Raw genomic sequence first — 10,405 nt, forward strand, 5'->3', positions numbered from 1 at the left:
GAAGTTTTTCCCCTGAGGTGTGTGAAAGCCAGAAATATTGCTAACTGTCTGATACAATTGTTCTCTGGAGTATGGATCCTGAAAGAGGTTTTGACAGACTGTGGAACAAACTTAATGTCTAAGCTGTTACAGCAAGTCTACAAGTTGCTAGGAGTGAAGGGAATTAAGACCACCCCCTATCATCCTCAAACGGACGGGCTTGTTGAGATATACAACCAGACTTTAAAGAACATGCTGCGCAACTTTGTTTCCACTACAGGAGCAGATTGGGACCAGTTGTTGCCCTATTTGCTTTTTGCATACAGAGATCCCACAGGCTTCGACGGGATTTTCGCCATTTGAACTGCTCTATGGACGTCAAGTGGACCATTGGACCTCCTGAAGGTTACTGGGAACATCCTGAATCAGCGGAGGACATTGTGGCATATGTGGTCAAGATGCGACAGAGCTTGGAGGAAATGACAGCTCTGGCACAGGAGAGCATGAAGACAGCACAACAGAACCAGAAGGATGGTATGACCAGAAATCTAAAGAAAAGGTCCTGAAACCAGGCCAGCAGGTCCTATTGCTGCTACCAACCTCAGATAACAAGCTGCTTGCCAAGTGGCATGACCCATATGAAGTGACTCGACAAGTGAGTAAGGTCACATATGAACTGTTTATGCCTGACAGAGTGAAAAAACAGACATTTCATGTGAATTTGCTGAAAGAATTCCAGGTGCGTCAGAGACCAGTGCAGCAGCTCTTGATTTGTGAGGTTCAAGATGAAAAGGTGATGACGTTTTTGCCTTCTAATGAAACACAGCTCAGTGTGGCTGCTGCTGAGACCTTAGACCTTTGTAAGCAGGGTGTGTTAAATATTGGTGAATAAACACGAAGTGGGTCTGCACCGTTTCTCTGCCTCAAGACTCCTACTTACTCCAGCCGCTAAGGGCCATTCTAACATCTCCAGTCAATATAGATGCATCAGTATTGCACGTGTGCATGTGTGTGGTAAAATAGGGTTCATAGCTGCAAGGAAACGTATACAATTGGACTTTTTTTTAACCTTCAACCTGACTGCTGGGTCAAATTGACCCGAACAGAATCAGATTGAAAATGAACCATTTTCAATTTATATGTAGAGTGCACCTATTAAGACAAATAGAAAAAGTTTCATGCAGAAAAAATACTTCCAATTATTTAAAAAAATAAATTTTACTGTAAAACGGGTCAATTTGACCCGCAACATAACAGGAGGATTAAGGGAAAAGAAACAGACTAATTGTTATTTTCTTAAAATGAATTTGCAGAAATAAAAAAAGTCAAAGATCCTTTTGAACAGAAGTGTAATAATGTAGTTGATGGCAAACAGGCTCAGAAAACACTGTTACAGTACAGAATTACATCCTGGTTAAGTCTGAAGAAATCTGACTGTAAAACTGTTTTAATCTCATTTTAAATTTAAAAACAGGCAAAATATTATTGACAAGATAAAAAAGCTGCATTTTAGACATGCAAAACAGACTTCTAAACATCTTTCTACACATTCTGTTCAAACTGAAAGTTATTTTACAAATTTGATCTTAAAGTCAGACGGATGTTCAAGGCAAAATATGGCAAAAATATTGAGCAAGATTATTATTAAAAGGCTGAAGATGTGAGCGACAATAAATCTTTACAGAAAACTGGATCTGAGTCACTGATGCACAAGATTAACAGCAGCTTTAGTTCAATAACTGATCAATGCTTAAAGATGCATTTCTGATAAAAACTATAAGCAGTTAAACTGTTCGCTGGAGAAATTATATTTTTTACAGTCTTGTGTTATTTTGGGCTTGGAAACGAGTTTTAATCGTCACATTTAAAGTGGTTTTCATCGTTTGAATCAGCAGAATCAGGACCTGGTGACTCAGATTAATGATCCGAATTGTTCGTTAAGGCAGAAAACACTGGAGCTGCATCCCAGGTCAGCGGCCGGGTCCGTTTTACAGAAACGCGTTATGTACAGGAGCTGCAGGCTAACGGCAAATCACTGAGGATGAGGACGGATGATCTTCTTCACTTCTTGAATCTTCCCAGGTGTTCTCTGGCGATAATGAGCCTCTGGATTTGAGCCGTGCCTTCATAGATCTACAGATAAAATAAATCAGAGCTGTTTTAGACTGTTGGTAGTGAATAAATCAATCAATTAACTTTATTTATATTGAACATTTCAGCAACAAGGCAGTTCAAAGTGCCTTACATTATAAAAACGCAAAAATACAAAGAAACAAAAGAAGCCAGACAGTAAACCAGTAAAAGGAACTCAGTGTTTTGTCAGTTTTGATCTAAATGAAGCGATCTTCCTCACCTGGTAAATCTTGGCGTCCCTCATCAGCTTCTCCACCGGGTATTCGCTGTTGAAGCCGTTTCCTCCAAAGATCTGGACGGCGTCGGCGGCCACCTGGTTGGCGATGTCTCCGGCGAAGGCCTTGGCGATGGAGGCGTAGTAGGTGTTCTTGCGGCCCTGGTCCACTTCCCAGGCGGATCGCTGGTACCCCATCCGGGCCAGCTCCACCTTCATGGCCATCTCAGCCAGGAGGAACGACACGGCCTGGTGCTGCCGAACAAAAACACAGACACCATAACCATCCTGGTAGAAAGGCTTCAGCAGAAATACAACCCAAGTTTATTAGCCATTTGCTTTAGTTAATGTACTGTTACGGAAGAGGATTAGGGCCAAAAAGCTGACTTCTTCCTCAGTTTCAGAATATTTCACATTGTTTATGCATCATCAGACAAATCTAGTCTTAAAACTTAAATCAACCAAACAAATTTGGGACAATATTTCGATGTAGATAAAGTGCAGATTTACAAATCCTATAACAAGGAGGAAACGTAATTATCTTTATATGCAAACAACATAACAGATATAAATCAAAGAATATTTGCTTATTAATTTGGATTTTGATATAGATTCACACAGAATCTGGGGGAAAAAATTTGGAAAGAAAAAAAAAAAAAAAAACAGGTCAATTCTGGAAAAAAAAGTCCACATTCTGAGATTAAAGTCAGAATTCTTAGGAAAAAATCCATCAAAATTCTGGTAAAACAAAAATTATTCTGAGAAAAAATAAAAAATAAACCAAAATCACAGGAAAAAAGGAATTCAGAGATAAAAAGTCTAAATTCTGAGATTAAAATCATATAAAATGTAAAAAAAAATGTGTTTGTCCTAATCTTCTTCCATAAACAACTTATTAGTTCCCAAGTTCAATTTCTTTAGTTTTATGTTCAAGGCGCCACCTACTGGTGGAAAAGGAAACTAAAAGTGAGGCCTGGGCTTTATCCAATAAAACTACGATTCATCTTTTCCATGAGACTCGGCACAGCAAAAGGTCAGATTCTACGCTGTGGTTTATGTTTCGGATCACAGCTGCATCCTTTCAGAGGGATAGTTACATCACAAACTGCATTTTTTTAAGCGAACATTATTTATTTTTTCTGGTGTGCCATATTCATTTACTCTCCCTCAGTAACAGAAGAGTTTTGTTTTGTTTTTTTTAACTAGAATATTCTCTGGAGTCTTGGCTTTATTTTGATAAATAATCCAAATAATTTCATTTTGGGGAGGTTATTTCAAGCAGAAATGTTGTAAAAGGAGTTAAATATACCGTTGTGTTATAGTTTGAATTGACGGCATTGTAGCTAAAAATGATGCGACACATTAACACCCCATTCTGGACGTTCAAACTAACCTCAGCAATAACTTTGCCAAAGGTTTTCCTCTCCAAGGCGTAGTTGGTGGCTTCATCCAGAGCCCTCTGGGCCAGGCCTGTTGCTCCGGCTGCCACCTGAAATAAAGTCACTTTAATTAACAGAACAAAACATAAATACATTTAAATCTGGAATATTTGAGACAGAACATGGGAAACATTTGATCACTTCAATTATTATGTACTGCGGACATTTACTCATTGGATTTAATGGTACCGTTTTGACAAAAGCAAACATAACGCAAAACAAAAAGTTTTTTGTGACACAAAGGAAAGTTATGTAAATTTCATATAAAGTGAATGCTAGAGAACATGCTGTTTATTCAAATATTGAAACTAAAGGACTTGATTTATTTTAAAATGCTATTACGTATGTTTAAAACTAGAAAATATTATTGACAATTAGTTTAGAAAAGTTATTTTTCTCAAGCTCAAGAGATAAAAATAAGAAATAAATTTAAAGGTAAAACTGTGAACTAGTTTAAAACAAATGTGCATTTCGATGGACGGAGTAAAATTATGGAGCAATTTAGATGAAGAGATGAAAAAATGCTTTACTGTGAATCAAATCAAACCATTTTACAAGAAAAATTATTAAGTCTTATAGATTTCTATGAGTAGATTATGAGGAGAATGATAGATTGTTTGCAACTTAGATTGTTGATTTAATGTTTACGGCTCAGAAAATGTATTTTATTATTGAAGAGGCAGATTTTTTACAAGATTTATTTCTTCTTCCTGCTCTCTTTTCACTTGTTTGCAGTAAATGTTGTAAGAGAATGTTTGTGAATTAATGATAAAATTTGTTAAATATAATGAATAAACTGATTAATGTCCCAGCAAGATCTAGAAAAACATATCCATGCATTTATTGTCTGTATTGTGTTTTTATGGTGAGAAGCTGTCATATCTCCATTCTTCAAAATAAACCTGATTTGCTGTGATATTTTTGCAATGCTGGAAACATCTGGAGCTCTTACTGGTGGTCTGGTGTTGTCAAAGGCACCCATAGCGATTTTGAACCCGGCTCCCTCTCCGATCAGAACGTTCTCCTTCGGTATCCTGACGTCCTCGAACGTGATGCCTCTGGTGTCCGAGCATTTCTGACCCATATTCATCTCCTGGAAGGACAAGACGGGTCAGACGGGTATTTACTGTTTATCGTTAACATCGCTAAATTAATGTAGTTTTATTTACAGAGACGCTCACAGCTTTATTAAGATTCCCTGCTTACCAGGGTATCTGCAGGTTTCACCAACTCAGGTTTAGGAATTTTTAAGACCATAATGAATGAAATTTAAAACTTGCATCACGAGAGAAATGTACAAAAGAAAATCGTATATTTTACATAGTAGTAGTGCCAAGATTTATGCACACAATGAATGTAGCATCTTATGGATTAGAAATAGAAGTGAGCTTTTAAGACCTTAATTACATGAATTAAAGAGATTTTAAGGCCTTAATTTGAGATAGATTCATTTATGATTTTCAAGGTTTTAATTTTAGATACATTTAAGACTTTAAAATATGTTTGAACACCCTGCTTACCTTCCTTCCAATCTGAATCCCTGGAGTATCCGCTTCCACGATGAAGCCAGTGAAAGCTTTGCTGGTTGAACATTTGGGATCAGGATTGGTGCGAGCAAGGAGGAAGTACCTGAGGACAGAAGAGACAAATAACATGTTGTCTACCAATACTGCAGCCACATAACCCCCAATGAGCGAAGGAAGACAGCAGCTGGGCGTAGATACACACCAGTTAGCTTTCCCTCCGTTGGTAATCCACATCTTCTGGCCGTTAACGACGTACTCGTCTCCCACCTTCTCGGCTCGGGTCTTTAGTCCGGCCACATCAGAACCGGCTCCGGGTTCAGTGACGCAGTACGCCTGTGGAGGAGAAACGAGAAGCGTCACAACTCTGAACGACAAACAGAAAAAAAATTCATTTTTTTTATGTTGCCTAAATTAAAAAGCCATAACTTAGATTTTTTTTAAAACCGCAGGAAGTGGAAGAAAATGGTCACATTTCTGTATGTTGTGAAAATTACCTCCTTATATTTACTTTTAAATTGTACTAAATTTTGACTTTGTTTTAACTCCTCGATTAACTTGTTCCATAATTTTACACCATGAATTGAAATATAAAAGCTCTTTCTTGCATATACTCCAAATCCTTCGGGTTGAGTAAACCCATGAGTTAAATCCCCTTCTCTTTCAAAAAAACATCTCTGTTTGTGCTCAGGTAACGGCTTATTTAATAAACATAATTTGAACAATTTTGAATTCCACCAGATCTTCAAAGCTTAAAAATAAACAGTGTGGAGTCAAAATGGTGGATGAAACAGGAATGATTGTCAGTATTTCAGATATTACAGAAAACTAATCAATAATTATCTATAAGCCACATCGTCCAGAATGTATTAAAAACATTCTTTTAATACTAATTTGCTCTAATTTGAAATGTCGTGTATTAAAAAAATCATCATAATTAACAGGAATAAATTCTTTCAAACATTTAGTGTGTAATAATTTGTTTCACTTGGTGATAAACGTTTCTGAAATAAATGGACTTTTCAGTAATATTCCAAACTATTCAATGTTTAGACTAAAACTAGCAGTTTGTCTTGTACTGAACTTACACACATCAGCGGCTCCTCTGTCATCCTTCCCAGGTATTTCTTCTTCTGCTCCTCATTTCCAGCAAGAATTACAGGCATTTGCTGCAAAGTACAAACAATAAGTTGATTAATACGGAGCTTCTCCTTATGATTGATGAGGTGGAAAAACTATCAGGAAGGAAGTTAGGAGACATAAAATCTGTTTTGAAGCAATAAACTTAAATCTCTTAAATAATATTTGAATAAAATTCATTAAATAAATAATTTCTGCTCTGTCACTAGCTGCTCTCCTGTCCTGATGACGTCGTTATGGATGCGTTACTTTACTTACTCCCAGAGAGTTTGCCTCGATGGCCGTCTGCATCCCAGTGCAGGCGTAGGCCAGCTCCTCTGTGATCAGGCAGGCGTCAAAGATCGACAGGCCCATTCCACCTTAAAGGAAAAGCTCAACATTTAAGAGAAACGGAAGAAGAAACCTCACATTTAGATTTGGGTCAATAATCAGAATATACATTATTGATCCCCAAGGGAAAGTGATTATTTGCTGACAATCTACTCCCATCCAAATAGTTATACATTAGCAAATACAAACCATTAGTGATATGAAATTTATAACATGTGAAATTATAAGTAATTTAAATATGACCTAAATGTGAAATAAATAAAAAAGAGAAGTGAATATGTCATAAATGTTGCTGTGCATCTACTGATTTATTAGGAGTTTATTAAGATATATTTGACACTATAACTGGCCTAATTAAAAACCAACTAATTATTTCACCCAGGAGCCTTTTATGAATAAAAATAAGTCTTAAAAAAAGACTACATTTGATCTGTTTTATTTATGTTTTTAACATTTTTGTTCATTTATCTGTAAAACAGAGATTTGCCTACAAATCTTGCATTCAGAGAACAATCAAATATTTCATATCAAACTATTCATGCTCTTTATGAAGCGTTAAAATGGGACAAAATTCATTAAATAAACAGATTATTAAATCATCAAATGTACCATAAAATAATTTATTTAATAGCCCATTATTGAATCACCATTAAATCACTAAATTTAAAACAGGTTTTACAGATAATTAAATGTGCATTTATTTAATTATCTGCATCTGTTATTATAAGATCCTGACAATTAAAAAAAGATTGGATATTATAGAAATGCATTAAATTAGTAATGGCTTACCGTACTGCTGTGGGATGTGACTGTTGATCAGGCCGAGCTCCCAGGCCTTCTTGATGATGGGGACTGGATACTGGGAGAAAAAATGAAGGTCAATTAAACATTAAACTTAAACATTTGGCTTCCTAAGACCTACATTTGATTAGATTTAAATCCATTTTCTATTTCCAAATAATAAAGCTATGTTTTATAATACTAAACCAACCACTATTATACCATTGGTATTTAAATTCGGCTTCATATCTTTAGGAAATTTGAACAACTGAAGGGTATAAAGATTAAAGTTTTTCTGTAAAACTACACTTTAAAAGAAAGTATTCAGCCGTATATTTGAGCCTCTTGTTTTCTGAACATACTTCACCACTTCTGTCATAAGCAGCTGCCACAGGAATCATCTCTTCTCGAGCGAAGCGCCTCGCCAGCTGCTGGAACTCCTTCTGCTGATCCGTCAGCTCTGTTCAAAAAACAACAGAAAAAAATTTAAGACAGAATTCACTCATTCACTACAAATAGATACACTTTTATTGATTTCCAAAACATGTTGGTATGACTCAAAAAAAACCTCATTTATAAAGGAGCCTAGCAAGGACAAATGTTTATGAGTGAATCTTTCAGGAGGAAATTAGGTTTTGTTCTAATATCTGATTCTTGGGCAAAGCCACTAAAAAACAAGGCTGCAGTTTGTTTCTGAAGAAAATTAGTTTTATTTATAATAAATAAATAATGAAAACAGCTTTCTTTCAGCATTTATGTCCATCAGTGTGTGTAAAAAAGCATTGGAGGGGTGGCGAAAGAGGTCAGAAACCACAGAGATGACCGATCCAATATTATATCTGTATTGGTCCTGTAGTAAAAAAATAATTCTAGATTGGGTATCTGTGACGATGATCCCAATAGATGAGGGCAGATCTATTCAGTATAATTCTATGCTTTATTAGTTATTTCACATTATATTTAGAATTCCTAATTGCACTTTCTGAACCACTTGAAAGACGATTTGTTGTAGTTTGTTTTTACAGGTTTGACCAAAGTAGTCAACCTGTTTTTGTCAGTGTCAGTTTCTTTGTTATTTACTTTATAGTGGCTGTTATACTCTAATTGCACTTACTGGAAAATGTTAAGTTGTTTTTATATGTTTGTCCAAACTTGTGAAACTATTAGTGTATTTAAATGTGCTGTGCTGGTGAAGAATTATCATTTAAATGTGTAATCGACTACACTGATGAATATGTTTAAAAAAGGAAAAGTCAATAAGGCACAATTTTCTGTATTCACATATTGCTTATCGTCTTGATTTCCTCTGACTCACCAAATGAGTAGCCAGGAGCTCCTGCATGGCTGCTGGAAGCTGCAGCGGCTGCAGCAGCACCGGAGCTCTGCAGACGAATCCCAGAGCGAAGGCTGGCTCTGAACACCTGCATGGAGGGCAAAGGTCATCATGGCACCTTTCAGCAACAAGGCATTTCAAAGTGCTTTACATCATAAAAAACACAAAATGCAAAGTCGTAGAAACACAGTGAACAATTGAAACATTACACTTTGCTGATTAATATTGTTGATTAATGTTTCATTGATTACGTTTCAAAAGCAACTCTAGACAGTTAGGTTTTTAGTCTAGATCTAAAGGAAGTCATTGTTTTGGCTGTTTTGTAGTTTTCTGGAAGTTTGTTCCAAATTTGCATGAATATTATACATATATAATATTCACAGAACCTTTGTCATCATCTTATTGTGTCTACTTACTGTTTGGCAGAATAATAGTTAGGTAAACATTGTGTTTACATATTATATGCTCTGGATTCAGATAAAATTGTTCTCCTTTGAATAAAATATAAGAAAAAATCATTTATTGCCCAGCAGAGGGGAAATTCAGGCGTACCAGCAGCAAGTTAGAGGAAAATAGAAGAACGTAGTTACACCAAGGAAAAAAATCTAAAGACACTGAAAGTTTAGAGCAAGTTTATAAGAAAAATAATACTGTAGTTATTAAAAACAACATACTGAAAAGGGGTTATGAACAACAAAAACCATCCAAATACATTGAACAGAAACTAAAAGGTATTCCAGTCTGTTTACTCAGACCAGGTTTCAGTTTAAGTCGGTTACTCTTTTCTAATATTTCTCCTGCTCCTTGAAATGGACCTTTAGATTACAGATATTTGCACAGGATGCTAAAGCTAATGCTAGAAACTCAGGCACGGATTCGGGTCTGCTGTTAAAGATCCAGGAGATGCTGAAAATCATTCAAATAGTGACTAAAACATACTTGCAAAAACTCGATGGAAAACTATTTCTGTGTTTTAGCCGTTATAGCAACTTGCTAACTAACATTAGCATGTGACGTAACGGTCCAACTAGCCTCGTTTCCATATACAAACGCACTAATTTAAAGCTTACATTCACAAATTAACTGGAACTGAATACATAGAAATGTGTCTGTAAATAGCAATTAGAGGAAACAAACGCACCTTGTTGAGCAGCATTGTTGATCCTTCAGCATAAACTGAACCGACTGGACGTTAGCTACCTCTGCTGCAGCAAGTTAGCGTCCTCTCGACCAATCACAGCGACGGGAAAATGTGACGTGTACAACCTGGCACCTCCACTGTGACTTTTGTCCCAGTTTTTCCAGCTTATATAATGCAGTTCACCTCTACTGTTTATAGCAGTTTGTTTAACGTAACGGAACATTAAAACTGTCTCAGAAGACGTCCTGTAACACAAGTTAAATACAGCAACAGCTCAGAACCTGTTCCGATGAAAACTAAGGCAGGTTGGATGGCATTCAGATCAAATACACCAAAATGGAAAACTGAAATATGCCAGACATATAGTGTTGAAAAAGAGGTTTAATATTGCAA

The 10,405-nt window shown here is 36.1% G+C and overlaps 1 protein-coding gene across 1 annotated transcript; it reads right to left on the reverse strand.

Moving 5' to 3' along the window:
- Positions 1 to 1,311: 1,311 nt before the first annotated feature.
- On the reverse strand, positions 1,312 to 10,159 carry acadm (acyl-CoA dehydrogenase medium chain). The gene is made up of 12 exons (XM_028020083.1): positions 10,013 to 10,159; positions 8,854 to 8,959; positions 7,901 to 7,998; positions 7,548 to 7,617; positions 6,687 to 6,787; positions 6,377 to 6,457; positions 5,494 to 5,624; positions 5,286 to 5,394; positions 4,718 to 4,858; positions 3,720 to 3,815; positions 2,333 to 2,581; positions 1,312 to 2,112 (listed from the first exon to the last, which is right to left on the reverse strand). The coding sequence occupies exons 1-12, from the start codon at positions 10,025 to 10,027 to the stop codon at positions 2,041 to 2,043; spliced, it is 1,269 nt and encodes a 422-aa protein (XP_027875884.1). The 5' UTR covers positions 10,028 to 10,159; the 3' UTR covers positions 1,312 to 2,040.
- Between the last annotated feature and the right edge of the window lie 246 nt (positions 10,160 to 10,405).

Source organism: Xiphophorus couchianus, chromosome 6, assembly GCF_001444195.1.
Source record: "Xiphophorus couchianus chromosome 6, X_couchianus-1.0, whole genome shotgun sequence".
NCBI lineage: Eukaryota > Metazoa > Chordata > Actinopteri > Cyprinodontiformes > Poeciliidae > Xiphophorus > Xiphophorus couchianus.